Here is a 20,009-nt window from a genome sequence, read left to right on the forward strand (position 1 = left end):
ACAAATACATTGGTAGCTTCCGACAAGATCCACACACGTGGCTCCATTTTTGCAATGATTGACTGCGCAGTCATTGAGATCTAGGAAGAAACGATAAAGAAACATTTTAAAGTTAAAGAAGCTCGAAACGTTTATCGAAAGCCATAACTACGAGCCTTATGTTATGTTCCGGGCCGCCAGCTAACGCTCAAAAGTATACACATTCAGTTTATAGGAACAATTAATTTTGGAGTTGAGGATAAACCTTTTTTTTTTTGCGATTTGAGGCTGAAAACGCTCTTAACATATTCTTAAAGTTGAGCGATATAAAATGTTATAAAAAGATTATTTTAAAAGAAAAGATTGTACAAAGATTTTTTTAACTTTTTGGTTCGTGACTCCAGAGGCCACAAGATAATGAAAGGTCGATTTCGACGAGATGGAGAACGGATAAAAGAGCGGGTTAAAAAAAAAAAGGACCGCTTTGCACACTCGGAACATCGGTCTCATGGCACGGCCAAATTAAACGTTCTTCGAAGGAAGTAAGAATACACCATGATGAATTCTCAAGTTGACAATCATGCGAATATCGTAAAGTACATCGCGTCTTTATCGTCCAATACAAAAAAAAAAAAAAAAAAAAGAGAAAAAGAAAAAATAGAAAAAGCTGTTTGATGAATGATTATTCCCACAAACACCTGTTCCCACTTATGTTAGAACAAAAACTTGACGCTAGACTCCAGACTCTAGACTCTTGCGTATTATGCTAAATGGATCAATTTCAAAAAGTACTAACTGCAAAGCCTTAATTTAAATCGCTGTTAAGTGGACAATACCAAGTGGTTTTATAAAACAAAGTTAGTTTTACGATCCTCTTCGCAATTGATCATTACGCGTTCCTTTGGCAAAAGTAGCAGAGTATTGTTGTTATCCAAAAATACGCATTTTCTTGATAAATAGAAACTTTTTGGTTAACCTTAACACGGCAAAAACAATATATGTTGGATCATTACTTGTTTCGCAACTGCTGCCAGAGTATCCTCGCTCGCAGTCACAACGATGGCCTCCAATGAGATCCACACATGTGGCTCCGTTCTGGCAAGGATTCGGTGAGCACTCGTTAATATCTGAAAATACAATGACACATTTTGCGATTTCACTGTAGTAAACATATTGCCAAATATATTACCTCTTCGTATTTATATCTATGCCGCTCGTCATATAGAAGCTGATGGGAGGAAATTCCACTTCTCTGATGTCAAAACGGTTCATTCCATGAGCCATGTTCAAAATACAGTTAGGACGAGTAGCAAAATTTACCATTAACACCTATTTTACCAATAATGTATTACGCTTAAGGGATCAATTCAGAAAGCAGAAACTACAACATCTTCAAATCGCTATTGATCGGACACGACGATGTGTGATTACCACCAAAGTCTTATAAGTTCCTCATAATTGATCATTACTCGTTCCTTTTCTTAAAATATTTCCTTGAAAAATGAAAGCCCTTCTTCTGGCTTTAACACGGCAAAACCATATGTCTCTGGAAAATTACTTGTCTCGCAACTGCTGCCAGTGTATCCTTGAGCGCAATCACAGCGATGGCCTCCAACGAGATCTACACATGTGGCTCCGTTTTGGCAAGGATTCGGTGAGCACTCGTTAATATCTGAAAATACAATGACACATTTTGCGATTTCACTGTAGTAAACATATTGCCAAATATATTACCTCTTCGTATTTATATCTATGCCGCTCGTCATATAGAAGCTGATGGAAGGAAATTCCACTTCTGTGTTGTCAAAAGGGTTCATTTCATGAGCCATGTTCAAAATACAGTTAGGACGAGTAGCAAAATTTACCATTAACACCTATTTTACCAATAATGTATTACGCTTAAGGGATCAATTCAGAAAGCAGAAACTACAAGGTCTTCAAATCGCTATTGATCTGACACGACGATGTGTGATTACCACCAAAGTCTTATAAGTTCCTCATAATTGATCATTACGCGTTCCTTTTCTTAAAGTATTTCCTTGAAAAATGAAGGCCCTTCTTCTGGCTTTAACACGGCAAAACCATATGTCTCTGGAAAATTACTTGTCTCGCAACTGCTGCCAGTGTATCCTTGAGCGCAATCACAGCGATGGCCTCCAACGAGATCTACACATGTGGCTCCGTTCTGGCAAGGATTCGGTGAGCACTCGTTAATATCTGAAAATACAATGACACATTTTGCGATTTCACTATAGTAAATATATTGCCAAATATATTACCTCTTCGTATTTACATCTATGCCGCTCGTCATATAGAAGCTGATGGGAGGAAATTCCACTTCTCTGATGTCAAAAGGGTTCATTTCATGAGCCATGTTCAAAATACAGTTAGGACGAGTAGCAAAATTTACCATTAACACCTATTTTACCAATAATGTATTACGCTTAAGGGATTAATTCAGAAAGCAGAAACTACAAGGTCTTCAAATCGCTATTTATCGGACACGACGATGTGTGATTACCACCAAAGTCTTATAAGTTCCTCATAATTGATCATTACGCGTTCCTTTTCTTAAAGTATTTCCTTGAAAAATGAAGGCCCTTCTTCTGGAATTAACACGGCAAAACCATACGTCTCTGGAAAATTACTTGTCTCGCAACTGCTGCCAGTGTATCCTTGAGCGCAATCACAGCGATGGCCTCCAACGAGATCTACACATGTGGCTCCGTTCTGGCAAGGATTCGGTGAGCACTCGTTAATATCTGAAAATACAATGACACATTTTGCGATTTCGCTGTAGTAAACATATTGCCAAATATATTACCTCTTCGTATTTATATCTATGCCGCTCGTCATATAGAAGCTGATGGGAGGAAATTCCACTTGTCTGATGTCAAAACGGTTCATTTCATGAGTGTCATGTTCAAAATACAGTTAGGACGAGTAGCAAAATTTACCATTAACACCTATTTTACCAATAATGTATTACGCTTAAGGGATCAATTCAGAAAGCAGAAACTACAAGGTCTTCAAATCGCTATTGATCGGACACGACGATGTGTGATTACCACCAAAGTCTTCTAAGTTCCTCATAATTGATCATTACGCGTTCCTTTTCTTAAAGTATTTCCTTGAAAAATGAAAGCCCTTCTTCTGGCTTTAACACGGCAAAGCCATATGTCTCTGGAAAATTACTTGTCTCGCAACTGGTGCCAGAGTATCCTTGAACGCAATCACAGCGACGGCCTCCAACGAGATCTACACATGTGGCTCCGTTCTGGCAAGGATTCGGTGAGCACTCGTTAATATCTGAAAATACAATGACACATTTTGCGATTTCACTGTAGTAAACATATTGCCAAATATATTACCTCTTCGTATTTATATCTATGCCGCTCGTCATATAGAAGCTGATGGGAGGAAATTCCACTTGTCTGATGTCAAAACGGTTCATTTCATGAGTGTCATGTTCAAAATACAGTTAGGACGTGTAGCAAATTTTACCATTAATACCTATTTTACCAATAATGTATTACGCTAAAAGGATCAATTCACAAAGTAGAAACTACAAGGTCTTTAAATACTCATTTCATTGATAAACGGAAACTTTTGCGTAAACTTTAACACGGCGAAAGCAATATATGTTGGATGATTACTTGTCTCGCAACTGCTGCCAGAGTATCCTTGCGCGCAATCACAACGATGGCCTCCAATGAGATCCACACATGTGGCTCCATTGTGGCAAGGATTCGGTGAACACTCGTTGATATCTGAAAATACAATGACACATTTTGCGATTTCACATTTTTGCCAAATATATTACCTCTTCGTATTTATATTTATGCCGCTCGTCATATAGAGGCCGATGGGACAAAATTGTCAAAACGGTTCATTTCATGAGCCATGTTCAAAATACAGTTAGGACGTGTACCAAATTTTACTATTAATACCTATTTTACCAATAATGTATTACGCTTAAAGGATCAATTCAGAAAGCAGAAACTACAAGGTCTTCAAATCGCTATTGATCGGACACGACGATGTGTGATTACCACCAAAGTCTTATAAGTTCCTCATAATTGATCATTACGCTTGTTCTGGCTTTAACACGGCAAAATCATATGTCTCTGGAAAATTACTTGTCTCACAACTGCTGCCAGTGTATCCTTGAGCGCAATCACAGCGATGGCCTCCAACGAGATCTACACATGTAGCTCCGTTCTGGCAAGGATTGGGTGAGCAATCGTTAGTATCTGAAAATACAATGACACATTTTGCGAGTTCACTGTAGTAAACATATTGCCAAATATATTACGTCTTCGTATTTATATTTATGCTGCTCGTCACATAGAAGCCGATGGGAGAAAATTCCACTTCTCTGGTGTCAAAACAGTTCATTTCATGAGCCATGTTCAAAATACAGTTAGGATGTGTAGCAAATTTTACCATTAATACCTAGTTTACCAATAATGTATTACGTTTAAAGGATCAATTCAGAAAGCAGAAACTACAAGGTCTTCAAATCGCTACTGATCGGACACGACGATTCATGATTACCACCAAAGTCTTCTAAGTTCCTCATAACTGATCATTACGCGTTCCTTTTCTTAAAGTATTTCCTTGAAAAATGAAAACGCTTCTTTTGGCTTTAACACGGCAAAACCATATGTCTCTGGAAAATTACTTGTCTCGCAACTGCTGCCAGAGTATCCTTGAACGCAATCACAGCGATGGCCTCCAACGAGATCTACACATGTGGCTCCGTTCTGGCAAGGATTGGGTGAGCACTCGTTAATATCTAAAAATGCAATAATACATTATGCAATTTCACAGTTTTACTCATATTGTCCAAAATATTACTTCTTCGTACTTATGTTAGTTAGGGGCCCGGCGATGAGAGAAAATATGCCACAACGGCTCATTTGCTGAGCCATGATCAAAATACAGTAAAGACTTAAAAGGACTTTGTATCAGTTTCCCATACACTTGGTTTCCCACGTTTCTGGTGGTTTCATATTTTAAACTTTAAAAAAGATGACGCATTCACTTTCAAAGGGCAGTTTTACTTGCTTGGCAATCGGCAACCTTCACGATGGCACCATTTGACTACAACTACCAGAATTCAATTCGTTTGGATTCCTAGCGTGGTAAAATAGCAATAGCTCTGGTCACCACGAGACAAGCAAAACCTGAAGGATTCTGTACTTGAAGTGAAATGTCGTCATCATGCAAATGTCCTATTGTTGCCAGCATACCCTAAGGCGCAATTACAGCGGTCACTTTCGAAAAGATCCCAACATGTCGCTCCCTTCTGGCATGGACATGGAGAGCACCCATTAATTTCTGTAGAATAGGACAGGTTTCAGTCTTCTCATCTTGCAATTTTTGAAGAAAAAAAAAAAAAGGGGCAAAATAGCTCACCGCCCACAAAAGGAGATCTTTTGTTACCTGTTTGACAGTTGTTGCCAGTATATCCTGGTTTGCAATCACAGCGGTAACTTCCAACAAGATCCACACAAGTGGCTCCGTTCTGGCATGGGTTGGGCGAGCATTCATTGATATCTTAACAAAATAGGAGAGGAATCAGTGTTTTCGTCTTCAGGTTCAAATTTCCGAGAAAATGGACTTTTTTCCTCAAACATTTCAAATTCAAAATATTTCAAAAACAGTTGTTTGTTACCCGTTTGGCAGTTGTTGCCAGTATATCCTGGTTTGCAATTACAGCGGTAACTTCCAACAAGATCCACACAAGTGGCTCCGTTCTGGCATGGATTGGGCGAGCACTCGTTCATGTCTAAAAAAAGGATGCAAATCAGTCTTTCCATCTCAAAATTCCGCCAAAATAGATATCTTCATTTCTTTTCTTACATCTTTTAAATTCAAACACAAATTTAAAAAGGCAGTCATTTTTTTAGCTGTTTGACAGGTGCTGCCAGTTTATCCTGGTTTAGAATCAGTGCAGTAACTTCCACACAACCAACCAGATCCGCACAAGTGCCTACATTTTGACAAGGGTTGGGCGAGCATTCATTGCTATCTTAAAAACAGGATAGGAATCAATATTTTTATGTTGTCTTGAACTGTTCTCAATTTAAAAGGTTTAAAAAGCATTCATTTGTTACCTGTTTGGCAGTTGTTGCCAGTGTATCCTGGTTTACAATCACAGCGGTAACTTCCAATTAAATCTACACAAGTGGCTCCATTCTGACATGGGTTGGGCGAGCATTTATTGATATCTTAAACATCAGGATAGGACTCAATATTTTCATATTGTAATTTCCGGAAAAATGAACTCTTTTTCTCAAACGTTTCAAATTCAAAAATGTTAAAAGGCAGTCGTTTGTTAATGTTTGGCAGTTGTTGCCAGTATATCGTGATTTAAAATCACAGCGGTAATTTCCAACGAGATCCACACAAGTGGCTCCGTTCTGACATGCATTGGGCGAGCACTCGTTAACGAGTTAAAAAAAAAAGGACACAAAACAGTCCTTAAAAATGTATATCTTTATTTCGTTTGTTATATATCTTAAAGTCAAATAGGTGTATAAGGTATGTCACTGCTTTACATACATACATACTTAATTGACCGCTCCCCATAGGGGCTTTTCAGGGCCAATGAAACAGAGCGAAACAACAGAGCAGAATCCCAACTGGCCGGAGGCAAACCAGTTGGCTATTTACGAGTGCAGCTGCGGGAAGTTGAACCAGGGACTACCAGGACCAAATTCAACGAGTGGTCAGAGCGTATCTTGACTGCCCGGGATCTCCGGATCCCAAGGCAAGCGCCCTAACCACTGGCCTACACTGCCTCCTGCTTTTAAAAAAGGCAGTCATTTCTTAACTGCGTGTACATCTTTGTTTACAGTCACAGCAGTAACTTCCACACAAGTGGCTCCATTGTGCAATGGACTGGGCAAGCATTCGTTCATGTTCAAAGAGCAGACATAAATTCCTACATTTTAAGATTCCTGCGATACATTGGTCTCCTCTCTGATATTGCTTCATTAGCTTTTGTTTTACGCTTAGAAATTGGTCTTTTGGGGGCAAACTATTTCTTTACTTATTAAAACGATTATTTCCAGTATATCCTGATGCAGAAATCAGGAGCAATACAAATGCCGGTGTGTTGTCGGTACTGCTTCGACGTAGTAGAGGAATGTGTTTCCATCGTCATCACTGTACTTTAACTTGTATGTTATTACCGAATGTGGGTGATCACTTCTTCCTTGGGAATCAAAACTTGTCACTCCACTAGAATACAATCCCAGACCAATCTGTAGCCACTTATTGGCATCGTTTCTCCTTGATGACCACGCATCTGCTTTGGCAGTCGATTCGAAACATAGTCTACCCTGTGAGGCTGCTTGATTTGGATCCCACTGTGAAGAGGTACTCATTAAATTATTTGTGATCGCGCCGCTTTGCACACCTAGAGCACTCTGGCAATTGCACCTGACTATCAGTGTAACTCATTTGCCTTTAGGAGGGATACCATAGCAGACCACGCCTGAATGATCCTGCGGTTTTAGATTTAACCGAAGTTGCACAAGAGTATTACCTATGTGCTTGTCCTCACCTTAAAAGTAAAGCTTTTTAGTTAAGGAAACGGTTTAAGATGAAACAAAATGACTCATCGAAACATCTTCTGGAGAAAAAAAAATGTGAAAACACCTTTCCAAGATGACCAAGCTTTCGTGCAGTGGTGCACGTAAAGGTCACTTTGTCACGTGTGCGACATGTGAAGATGTGGACTATATCTCCACAAAGTACTTTCAGAAGTACACAAGTTCCTTGAGGATGGCTATGCCAAATAAATCCATAGCAAGAGAATAAAATATTCAAAATATACCATTTTTTGTAATTTAAATACTCGCAATAATATGCACCCAATTGTCAAAATAAAAGAATTATATAATTCTCTGTGTTTAAATTTTGGAAAGCACTTATCAAAGACGTACAGTAAGCAAAATCTATTGTGCGACTTCCATGTACATTACCAGTCTGACTTGGGCTGTATTGAATGTGAAAAGTTGTGTTGAACGCTACGATTTCTGCAGGTAACTCTGTTAACATTATATATGTTTGTCTTGATAAGCTTGATAAAGCCGTGTAGAGTTCATTTCCTACATTCATAATAATTACCAAGTCTGTTAGGGAAGTAGTTAATTTTCTATCATAATTGTATATAATAGCACATAGTGACATAGCTGCACCTTCACTAACAGCATTTGATTGATACACTAAAACATCACCTTGACAGTTGTTTTACAAGGATCAATGGGATGAGAACCAGGGTTTTTCTAGGTTATGTCCCTGCAAAGGTTGAATTTACCAGTAATATGTCATGCGGTGGACCTGACTTTTAACAAGAAACTGTTTCAAAAAACAAAAACAGTAATTCGTTTCCGCAATGGTAAATGTGTGGGTCACTCGGTCTGTCATATTTATTTGCTTCGTCTATTGAAACTCTCGAGAAATAGACAGAAATGTGAACGCAAACTCTTTGAACGGTAAGAAGCCGGTCAAGGAATATTAACCATTATTTCACGGTTGGCGCATTTTCTTTTGTCATTCAACGATCTGTATTTAACTTACACACATAATAAACATTCAACAGACTGAAAGTCCGGGGAGGGTTTGATAAGTAGCAGTGAAGAGCGGGGTTGACGAATTAAATTTTTGGAAAGGGATTTATCTGTATAGTCCCTCGAATGAGGGATTTTGTAGAAACAACCCAAAAACAAATTAAGGCAAATGTATTTTCACCGACAGCCTTCTCTGCAACAAAAAATGAAATTCTAATTATTATAATAACGTCGTGTTACAATTTAAAGTATTTTAAAATTTGAAAGTACACTGATTAAAAGCAGCACGTTCAAATTCATAACAAAGACCCAACATCTCTTTGCCCGGTGCGTTTCATGACAAACTTCAGATTCGTCCTGCAAACTTCTAAGGAATTCCTTTCTGCGGTTTTTTGGTTGCTATCGTTGCACGGAGGCTGTGGTTTGTAAACGGACCCTCGATTCCAGCGCCTTTTCTTAACCCACTGGACAATTTCCGTACCAAACTGGAAAATGTGCGAAACATATTATTAGGCTATTTCTACAACCTAACGTACATAATTTGCTATTTTTTTAAAACTTACCATCATCAAAATACTTGGACCCACGTCCTTCGCCACTGCCGACTCGGGACACGTGGACAAATATTCATCGTACAGCTGAACGAAACAGAGTTGGGGAACTGTTGTTTGCGTAATAATGCTAAATTCGCCATTTTGCGTAAGAAGGAGCTCCTCGTCGCTGTCCATAACAGGAACGCATGAACAGACTAGTGGTGCGTAGAAGAGAAATGAGGGACTTTAAGATCTGCGACGCGACGGTAACGAAAACGTCATTTAAAATTGCAAGTTCAGGTTTATTAATCTTTTTCATCGTTATGTCGGCTTGTCTAACTTCTAAAAAATAGTGTAACTCCCCAGGAACTGGATTAGGAGGTGCGGTATTGAATCTACGACAGAAAATTCTAATTCGCTGCTTTTTGTTCACGTTCTCCGTAAAACTTGAGAATTCGTCATTTCACGTCGTAGATCTGCTGAAAACGTGAAAGAAATGTACAAAAATGAAAAATCCACTAGCACAGCGTTCAAAGCTATTGTTTTTGCTCATTAAATATGCAAAATGTGTGACGTTTTCGTTGCCGTCGCGCCATAGATCTTAAACTCCCTATGGTTAACAAGAATCAAAACAACTAAAGAAACGTCCCTTGAGGACTTCATAAATAATTTAAAGTCTGTTATTTTTCAAAAACATGTGAAAATCACGCCGTTATGCCATAAACTTTTTCAAAAGTCTATTTTTCAAAATCCTGTGAAAATCATATAATTATGTCAATTCCATTGTCTTCGTTTCGATCCCACGAAGGTGTGAACCTCCAAATTAGCCAGTACTTGTTCCCTTGAACAAAAGATCTTAATTATTTCATCATAGTAGTATGGATGGTACAATAGTAGTGAAGAATTCAGTTTATTTTTTACAATATTAAGAAAAATAGGTGTCTTTTACATTTTATAAAAATCTATCAGGAATAAAATCATGAAAAACCATGAAATAAGTCAGATAAATACCGAGAACGGAGGTATTAATCAATATACATCCCCAGGGCCTACGACCCTCGAGATGTATATGAATTAATACCTCCGTTCTCGGTATTTATCTCTTACTTCAATAGAAGAACAGATACGTGTTTATGTGCACAATTCATCGAAGCATAAAGTGTACAAATAACCTATCATTTCAAATTCCTTTTTCCTTTTTCCGTGAATCTTCTATTACATGTGTTACATACGAACCATACAATCACTGGTTCCTCTTTAACCCAATTTATTAATGACTTGTTTGCATTACTAATTGATACGAAAAGGGATAACGTGGGATTTTTTTTAACAATATATCACTTTGATCTAACCCAAAATCATTCAGACATTCAAAACGTCCTATGCATGATCCATTTCCTTCGCTTTTGTGTTTGTACTGTCAGAATTATGATTTGCAATAATTCAGGTTCACGTGTATATGTTCAAAAGTGTATTTTTGTATCCCACAGATGTTTAGATTTCCAATTACAAACTCGTACCGGGTATTCCTGATTTCTGTATTAAATTAAACTTTCATTTTAACTTGCGTTTACCTGTTCATCCACGCTTTTGGAAAAGTGTTACATACCACGTGCTTACATTTAAACGCATACCTGAGGTAGCACCTATACTTGAGTTTACGAACAAGTGATCTTCTAGTGATAGGATGAAATGTGGATGACCTCGGTACATTGGTAACCAAATATGTTCCAGAAAGTTTCCTCCTTTTCTGCTTTTATAAAATAGACGTCTCAGCCTTTTCTCTGTAATTCTGCATGGTTCTCGGTCCCGTCCATGTCGATACACACGCGAATCACAACTAAAGTAAACATACTTTCGCATATGGAGACCTGATTTCTCCTTTGGAATCAAGTCTTCATTATCATTGAGAATGAAATAACCGTACAGCCTTTCGAACTGCATCACAATTATTTTCTAAAGAGCTGATCACAGTCTCCACTGATGATATCAAGTCTTGTAAAACTAGAGCAGAATTATATACACAAGATGGCAATATAATATATATAAATTTATATAGCATTTAAACTATAGAATATTCTAAAGCGCTTTACAATGAAAATACATAAATAAATAATAAATACTATTTACAAAATATATAAATATAATGCTTACGAACTAAAGTAAACTGATTCATAAGATGTGGATATAAAAACATCAAAAAATATGTACGTATAGATACAAAATTATAAATATATAAAATAAATCTAAATGCATAAAAGAAAAGAAAAAATATATATATGTAAACTGATCAAAAAAGTTCAAGACAATTATGCAATTAGGAGTCAATAGTAAGCCTTTTTAAAAAGATAGGTCTTAAAATTTTTTTTAAAAGTCTCCAAATTTGCCGGTAGTCTAATGTCAAGTGGTAAATCGTTCCATATTCTTGGTCCGGCTATAGCAAAAGCACGGTCACCTGATTTTGATTTAGATCTCGGTATGAACAGTAGTTCTTTATCATCAGATCTAAGTTTATATCTCCGTGTTGGCTGAATCTGAAGTAAATTAGTCAGGTACACAGGAGACAAGCCATTTACTGCTTTAAACACTAATAGAGCAATTTTGAATTCAATTTTCTGCTTCACTGGAAGCCAGTGTAGTTTTATAAGCGATGGTGTAATGTGGTCGTACTTGGGGATAAAGCATATGACTCGGGCAGCTGCATTAAGCACCTTCTGAAGACGTTCTTGCTGATATGCAGGTAGGCCAAACAGTAGCGAGTTACAATAGTCCAGGTGCGATGTTACAAAGGCGTGGACTAGTATTTTAGTAGAAACAAACTGCAATGAACACGATCGCTGATATGGCTAGTTCAACAAAGGATAAAAGACTATTACAAAGAAACAAACTGTCTACCAATAATAAACAAAAAACAAAAATACGCAATAAACAAAAAAGTTATCTTCGTAGCCAATGGTATTCTGAGCGGGAGGCTATTTGTTCGTCGTGAAAATGGTACAAGCGTGAGGCCATTTGTTCGCTGTGCCAATGTTTTTTAAATTGTCTTTTGAAGATTCCAACATGGCGTCTAAATTGTTTGTCGAGTTATTTTCTTTGTCGCTCTCATTTTCAGAGTAGTTCTCAATAAAGTACCCGCTGCTCAATAAAGAATTAGTATTTATAGCTGCGTCCATTTCAATTACATTTGAGTGCACTTCACTTTCATTCAGTTCGCGGAACAATCCATTTCGAAGCTGACACTCGACATCTTTTAGTGTGGGTCTGCCGGGAAAAGCGTGTGCCTTTCTTTGTACGTGTTTTGAGCGCCCCAAGAAAAAATCGATTAAGCCAACGCAACGTCGATCTTCAGTAATCCAAACAGCGCATCACAGTGCTCTCCATGATTTTGGATTTAGTGGTTTGCTTTTAATAACCAATGTAGACAGCGCCACGGGAATTCTATTGTGCATTGCCCAATCAAACACCGCCACGTGCTCTCTAGTGTGCATTTTGCTGCACCGGCAAAAAAACCCTAAAATCTAACATGTTTTATAATTCGGTGTCCTCATGGCCCGAGTAATAAGAAAAACAATAAAGTGGTATATAAACCGGTATGCCACCTGAACGTCATCCGTGATCTCGTTTATGGCTGTTTTTTGCTTCAAAAGTTTTTCCAGTAACTTGACGGCAAGAGCATTCAGAAAGATAAAATCAAATCAGTTTTCAGGGTAAAGGGAAAGTATAGAGGGCAATTAAAACGGTCCCAACTATATTTTAACTTACGACACCATATCAAATGGTGAGAGCGTATATGTTTAGCCAAAGTTCGCATATAATCCTTGACCATCAGCATTCCTAATTAGAAATGTCTAGATTTCTAGAGAAGTGTCCTTTTTTCCAAAGTGACCTTAAACCTTTTACAATGAAAATTCAACATTACTTAGGATTACTTTTTTTTCAGAATTTAGTTTATTGTAGAGTCGACAGTGAAAAGATATCATGATTACCTTGTTTGCAGCCATAGACTTCTACTCTCATTGATATGTGGTTGTGCCAAGTGACTGGTCGGAATCGGATGTAACGCGCCATGATTACAAGTTACAAACTTAGTACTGATGCCCTTAGTTTGACGTATGCAACAATGTGTAGACATCACACGATAATGGAAAGGGAACACTATTTTCATGAAATGGAATTAACTCCCCTCTTTAACAGAACTAAGCAAATAAGATAATTATCTTATTTTGCAAACATTTCGATTATGGAAAGAAAATTGTGAAGTTCTATGTTCAACGGAAACATCGAATTGAGACCTTCGAGTCTCAAAGTGCGAGTTATGGAGAGAAATATCCTAGCAAGACATATCGTTAAATACCCCTGGAATAAATTGTTTGACAAAAAATGTTCGTCCTGAGCGGATTGTGGGCTACGTTCCCGAGATCACTTATTTATGCTATATAATGCTAATGACACAAAATCTGGCTTCTAAGCGGCCATACTTGGAAAGTACTCTGGAGAAAAAGAGTTAAACTTTTTTCGGACTTGTGCAAACGCCTCAGTAAACAAGAAGAGAAATCAGGAAAAATACGAAAGCTTCTATCTTATTTTGTAAAGAGTGGACAACTCAAATATACTAACCTTATTAATTAAACGGGTCTATAGACACAACCATGCTAAAGACATCGCTGAATAATTATGGTATGGTGTCGGAGGCCTCCTGAAGAGCCAGTAATTTCGAAAGGGAGTGCTCTGGATTAAAATATAACTCGCAACTGTTTAAAGGGAATCTTGGCTGAAACAATATTATGGTCCTAAACTATACTTAATGACCTGCCCGTCATGCTTCAAAGTTAACTTCTTAACTTCTCCACGTTGTTCCCTCACTTAAAGTTCTAAAGTAATTTTTAAAATGCCCCTCACCGCCATGTTTATTTGCCCAATGTTTACTAGGAACATTTCCCACTTTTTAGCGAGGTAAACCTATTCATTAGCATAGCGTTCACAGAGGTTTTTTTCTGTAAGTCCTCTATTTTCTTTGTAAATTCGAGCCGGAGAATGAGACTAAAGAAAAAAGTCATGATTTGATTAGCATTGCCACGCTATTCTAGTCAAACTAAAAGACGTCTTTGCATCAATGAAGACCAAAAAACAATGCTGTAGTTTTGTTTCCAATAACCATTGGAGTGCACTGAAGCTATTCTATGTTGTTTGAGGCCAAGGATGGAGACGATGGAAATGGATTGAAACTTGAAAAAACTGGCCAGTTTTTTTTCAAGTTTGGAAACAATGTCTTCAGAAAGTCGCCAAAAATGAAATGCGAATAGCTCTTTTTGCCATAAATACATTTGATATCTTCTCGGTGGGTAGTCAGGAATGTTGTACATGTGAGCTAAAGTACTTATTTAGATTTTTACCCAGTTTTGACAAAATCGCGCGCTCTCATTGTCTCGCTATCTCGGATTATCAGCCGATAATCACCTCGACGGACAAAATGGCTGCCAGTAGTCGTTTTGCCACTGTAAGTGAAGATGATTTCGCGTTGAAATGTTTTTTTTTTCTTTTTTGAATAATCACCTGTGTATTTATACTAAAACAATGATTCGCCTCAGGATCAGTGATTATCCGTGAATATTCACATCGAATAATTGTTAATTATTGCCAATGAGATCAGTGATCTCAAAAGTAATACCTTGGACAACTCGTAGTCAAAGTTTGTAGATGCAATAGTTATAGCTGATCGAAGTCAAGAATGAAAACGACTGAAAGCATTAATTCTCATGTTTTCTCCCCAGTTTCAAAGCAACTTAAAAACCTTTCTTTTCAAAAAAAGCTTTTAATTTGTTGGAATGGTTCTGATGCTTATGTTAAATTAGTTTGGAACTTTAGAATCTCATTTTTTATACTTTACCTTAGCATAACATATTCTTGTTGTTATTGGTTTTTATGGGATTTTTACTGAATCCAGTCGGAAAACGAGTCAAATTTAGTCATTTTCGCTTTTTTCTTCTTTTTTTATTCCGTGTCGGGAAGTCTTTCCTGTCACTCCCCTGCTAAGTGCTGCATTTGTGAATAGAGTCTTCTGCGCGTATTCTGGTAAGTTTCAAGGAGTATTAGAAATGCGTAGATTTTTCTGGTGGACACAATAGAATATTGAGTTAACCTGCAATGGCGTCAAAGTCATTGAAACACAAATGGCGGTTTGGTGGATCTTTAAACAAAATATACCTTTATGGAGCTCAAGAATGGAACGTCAATTGATAAGCAATACAGGCGGTGAAAAATAAACATCTGGAATCTTATTGCGACGAGTAATGGACTTCGACAACAATCGTTCGCCTGTCGAGCCGTAATCAAAGTGAACTGTATTTCTACTATTTTACCAAGGCGGGGTATTGTACGACACTGAAAGCAAATGGAAAATTCTCTGGTAACGTATGGGTTTAACAAAGTCAGAGAAGGAATCGAGCACCTTAAGTGGATCTGTGATCTCTGTTGTCTGGCTATTTGTATTTATTTGTACTCAACTCTGCACAGTGTTCCGGTAACAATTGGAAATTTCACAAATTCCTGTTATGTTTATGTTGTGCTCAACTCTGCACAGTCTTCAGGTAAAAAAATTGTTGGAAATGTGACAGCCAAGAATTATTTGAAAGAAAGCTTATTCAAGAATAAGGTTCTTCAGGAAAGGGTTTTATCCTGAAATTTATTTTGTTGCGTATGATAATTTGACACGTTTCTTCTCTTCACGCACGCAATGAAATAGGAAATATTTGCTGGCAAGTAGGATTTTTATGCTTTCTCATAGTGCTTTCTATCAATTGTTTACATGTAGTACTTTTCTGTATGCATAACCACTTCTCTGTGTATGCCAAGGGGTAAGCAATTCGGCAATTAGTAGTACTCCCTCTTTGTGATATCATGCACGTGATTAGACTGACGCATCCATTCATCTCTACTACTCATTGAGGCAGCAAGATTTTTTTACCCCACCTCCTCCCCCTCTCCTTCCGCTTTTCTCCAAGTTGTTATGCATAATTTTTGGGGTTCTGTAGCACCCACCTTTACTGGGGCCAATTTTGTATTTTGTGAATATACGATTTTATCTTATGATGAATTCATTAAAGGGGCTATGGGCAGCTGCCCATAGCCAGTTTAGTCCATCCACTGTTTTTGTGTCATTCTACGGGGCCCCCGTAAACGAGCTTCAGGAAAAAGCGGCCTAGCCTTATGTAGTCGGAATTATATTTTTCGCACATGGGAAAGCATAAAGGAAGGGTGTTTTGCCTCTAATAGCAAATATGTTGTTTCTTTCATACATTTTTCGCTGGAAAAGATAGCCTTTATGAATTTCATCATGTTGTGTAATATTCAAGCTTAAAAAATTTGCATACGTGGGTTGAAATGTGATACGCGAGGAGACAGGAATTTTATCTTTCTGACAAATCATTAATAGGTAGCCAAGGTTTTAACGTCAGAAAAAGATCTGTCTTGTCATTATAGTGTCAATAATGTAAATTGATAGATTACTTATATATGCATTACCATGTCAATAACGCAAACTCTGGTGTTTGAACCCTATTCAGACTTGTACAAAGGCCTAAAATAAGAAGATAAATCCGGAAAAAATTCAAATGCCAGTGTGCTGTGGGTACTGCTTTGACTTAGAGTAGAGGAATGTGTTCCCATCGCGACTGTTCTCGAACTTGCAATTGTATGTTGTTACTCAAGGCGAGTAATCACTTCTTCCTTCTATTCCCAGATCGATCTGGAGCCGCTGATTGGCATCGTTTATCCTTCCTACCAGGTATCTGCTTTGATAGTGAATTCGAAAATTAGTCTACCCTGTGAGGCTGTGTAATTTGGATCCCACAGTGAAGAGGCACTCGTTTGATTATCTGTGATCGCACAATTAGGGCACCTGACTGTCAGTGTAACTCATTTGCCTTAAGGAGGGATCTATAGGCAGACCACGCCTGAAAGGTCCTGCGGTTTTAGCTTTAACCGAAGTTTTTAACCGAGGTTGCAAAACATGCAGATCTCCTACGTGCTTGTCCTAATCTTAATAGTTAAGCCTTTCTTAAAAACGAGATAAACGTTATAGTAGTAACGATAGGCCACTTTAACCTTGTCCATTATCTATATCATTCAACTTTTCACATAAGAACTTTTTCCGTTAACTTGACACTGAGGGCTTTAAAAGAGATAAAATCAAATCAGTTTCAGAGTATAGGGGAGAGTTACCAGGGAAATTATTATAAGCTCCTCGAACAAGACTGGAATCACGTTAATGATAACCTTGACCTCGATATTGCCGTGAACTCGCTTCCCTCTACTTTAGAGAAATTTATGAATGAATGTTTTCCAAGCAAATCGATTCGAATGTCTTCTAGAGACCCTCCGTGGATGAGTCCTTTAGTGAAATCGCTCTTGAAGAAGAAAAAAAACAAGATCTAGAATAGGAGGCGGTAGAGATCTAACTGATCTGACGGAGAAGATAGGACGATTAATAGATGAAAATCGCCGAGCTATAGCGTCTGGGAAACTTGGATCGCGAGCCTGGTGGAGGAAAGTTGATCGACTGTCCATGCGTAAAGACAAGTGCAGCTCCGATCCAGACAAAGATTTCATCATTGGTTTAAATGATTATTTTGGCGATATTTGTTTTGATAGGGAATACTCTAAACCAGTTCTTGCCGAGATTGATGTGAACACCCCTGCTTCACAACTATCTACATTTCAAGTGTTTCTCGCCTTATCGCGAATAAAGCGTACTGCCACAGGACCTGATGGGATTCCTTTCTGGATTTGGAGGGATTATGCTAAGATATTTACCCCAGTGATCGAGAATTTATGGAACTTATCTCTTGCTCGGCAGATCTGGCCAAGTCGTTGGAAGGAGGCCAGCATCAATCCACTCCCAAAAGTCGAGACACCAGTCGAATATGCAGACTTTAGAGGAATCAATGTTACTCCAGTTATTGCCAGAACGTTTGAAAGAACAGTGTATAATATTTTTAACAAGAGGTGCCTGGAGGAATATCTAAACAATTCTCAACTTGCGTACCGTTCAGGTGGAAGTTGTGTAAACGCTCTATTGAAAATGCAGCATACATTTCTTGCAGCATTGGATAAACGGGACACCTTAGCAGTGAGAATGTTCACGATGGATTTCTCTAAAGCCTTTGATAATGTTAAACACAATTTCCTAGTTGAAAAGCTGAAACATAGTCCACTTGATGTATTCATTGTTAACTGGTATGCCAACTTTCTAGATAGCAGAAGACAAAGGGTGATTTTTAATAACTTGACATGCCAGTGGAAAACTGTTAACAAGGGAACAATACAGGGAAGTGTCAGTGGCCCATATCTTTTCAACATATTTTTGAATGACCTACCCAATGTCTCACAATGTTTCACAATATCAAACAATATATAACATTTCTTTAGTAGGCGTCACAATTCAAGGTAATTGTAAATTTGGCTTGCATGTCAAGGCCAAGCTCCTAGAAGCCAACAAGTGTTTATTTGTTATCAGAAGCCTACGTAAAGAAGGATATACTCAAGATGAAATAGACCACCTCTTTAATTCAGTTGTGATCTCTAAGTTATTATACGGTCTTTCGGTTTATGCTGCAAGTGTTTCAGATCTTACTGTTATACAAAGGTTTCTACAGAGATGCTACAAGAGGTGTTATACGACGGCCCATAAGAGCCAGTAATTTCGAAAGGGAGTGCTCTGGATTAAAATATAACTCGCAAGTGTTTAAAGGGAATCTTGGCTGAAACAATGTTATGGTCCTAAACTATACTTAATGGCCAGCCCGTCATGCTTCAAAGTTAACTTCTTAACTTCTCCACGTTGGTCCCTCACTTAAAGTTCTAAAGTAATTTTTAAAATGCCCCTCACCGCCATGTTTATTTGCCCAATGTTTACTAGGAACATCTCCCACTTTTTAGCGTGGTAAAACTATTCATTAGCATGGCGTCCACAGAGATTTTTTCTGTAAGTCCTCTATTTTCTTTGTAAATTTCGAGCCGGAGAATGAGACTAAAGAAAAAAGTCCTGATTTGACTTAAAGGGGCATTGTCACGCTATTCTAGTCAAACTAAAAGACTTCTTTGCATCAATGAAGACCAAAAAATAATGCTGTAATTTTGTTTCCAATAACCATTGGAGTGCACTGAAGCTATTCTTTGTTGTTTGAGGCCAAGGATGGAGAGGATGGAAATGGATTGAAACTTGAAAAAAACCGGCCAGTTTCCCTGTTCGGCGGGGTTAGTGTTTGGATGGGAGACCAAAACAATATACCCCTCATAAAACAAAAGCATCGGACCGAAAATACTATTAACGCTAACAAATGCGAACTCAGCAAGGTACAGATCTTGTTAGCTTGCTTTACGCCAAAACAAATATTGATGCAAAAGTAAATAACTATTGATAGACAGTTTTTAGAAAGAGCAGAAGGAAGTCTCCAGGACGGTCGATCGAGAATAACATATTTACGACATGAAAACAACATTAATTTTGAACAGTGAATATAGAATATAAAAAGTTACGATCAGGGACAAACATTTTGGGAGATTTTTGCTTCGTTCAAATAAATCGCCAAATGGAAAGTGACATGGCCGGAATTCAGCGGGCGCCGTGATTAAGTTACCGCGGCATGTTTACTTGCCAAACAGTGAAGCATCGGTGTCAAATGATGGCAAGATACCGGGTTTTTGTAAGTGTTATAAGTTTTAAGTGTTATAAAGTTTGACAATGAAATGAGCGAAGTCAAAACAAAGATCACAATCGCCCAACTCTTGTTTATGCAAAGTCAAAATTTACTCTCCAAGACGCGTTCGACGTTATTTATCACCAGGTAATTTCATCAGTTTGGAAATGGCAGCTACTTTATTATTCATCTGCGTCACAATTTTTCACTGATTT

General features: G+C 37.9%; 1 protein-coding gene across 2 annotated transcripts in view; it reads right to left on the reverse strand.

Moving 5' to 3' along the window:
- The window catches only part of LOC137992857 (uncharacterized), a 55,084-nt gene that overhangs the window by 1,450 nt on the left and 33,625 nt on the right, over positions 1-20,009 (reverse strand). For both annotated transcript variants that reach the window (XM_068838404.1, XM_068838405.1), the window contains exons 13-23: positions 5,660-5,773; positions 5,428-5,541; positions 4,664-4,777; positions 4,119-4,232; positions 3,636-3,749; positions 3,175-3,288; positions 2,628-2,741; positions 2,083-2,196; positions 1,538-1,651; positions 993-1,106; positions 1-80 (exon numbers count right to left, since the gene is read on the reverse strand). The exon at positions 1-80 is cut by the window's left edge and continues 31 nt beyond it. In XM_068838404.1, coding sequence (XP_068694505.1) covers positions 1-80; positions 993-1,106; positions 1,538-1,651; positions 2,083-2,196; positions 2,628-2,741; positions 3,175-3,288; positions 3,636-3,749; positions 4,119-4,232; positions 4,664-4,777; positions 5,428-5,541; positions 5,660-5,773 — 1,220 coding nt within the window. The remainder of the gene's footprint in view (positions 81-992; positions 1,107-1,537; positions 1,652-2,082; positions 2,197-2,627; positions 2,742-3,174; positions 3,289-3,635; positions 3,750-4,118; positions 4,233-4,663; positions 4,778-5,427; positions 5,542-5,659; positions 5,774-20,009) is intronic.

The sequence above is a fragment of the Montipora foliosa genome, chromosome 2 (genome assembly GCF_036669935.1).
Source record: "Montipora foliosa isolate CH-2021 chromosome 2, ASM3666993v2, whole genome shotgun sequence".
NCBI lineage: Eukaryota > Metazoa > Cnidaria > Anthozoa > Scleractinia > Acroporidae > Montipora > Montipora foliosa.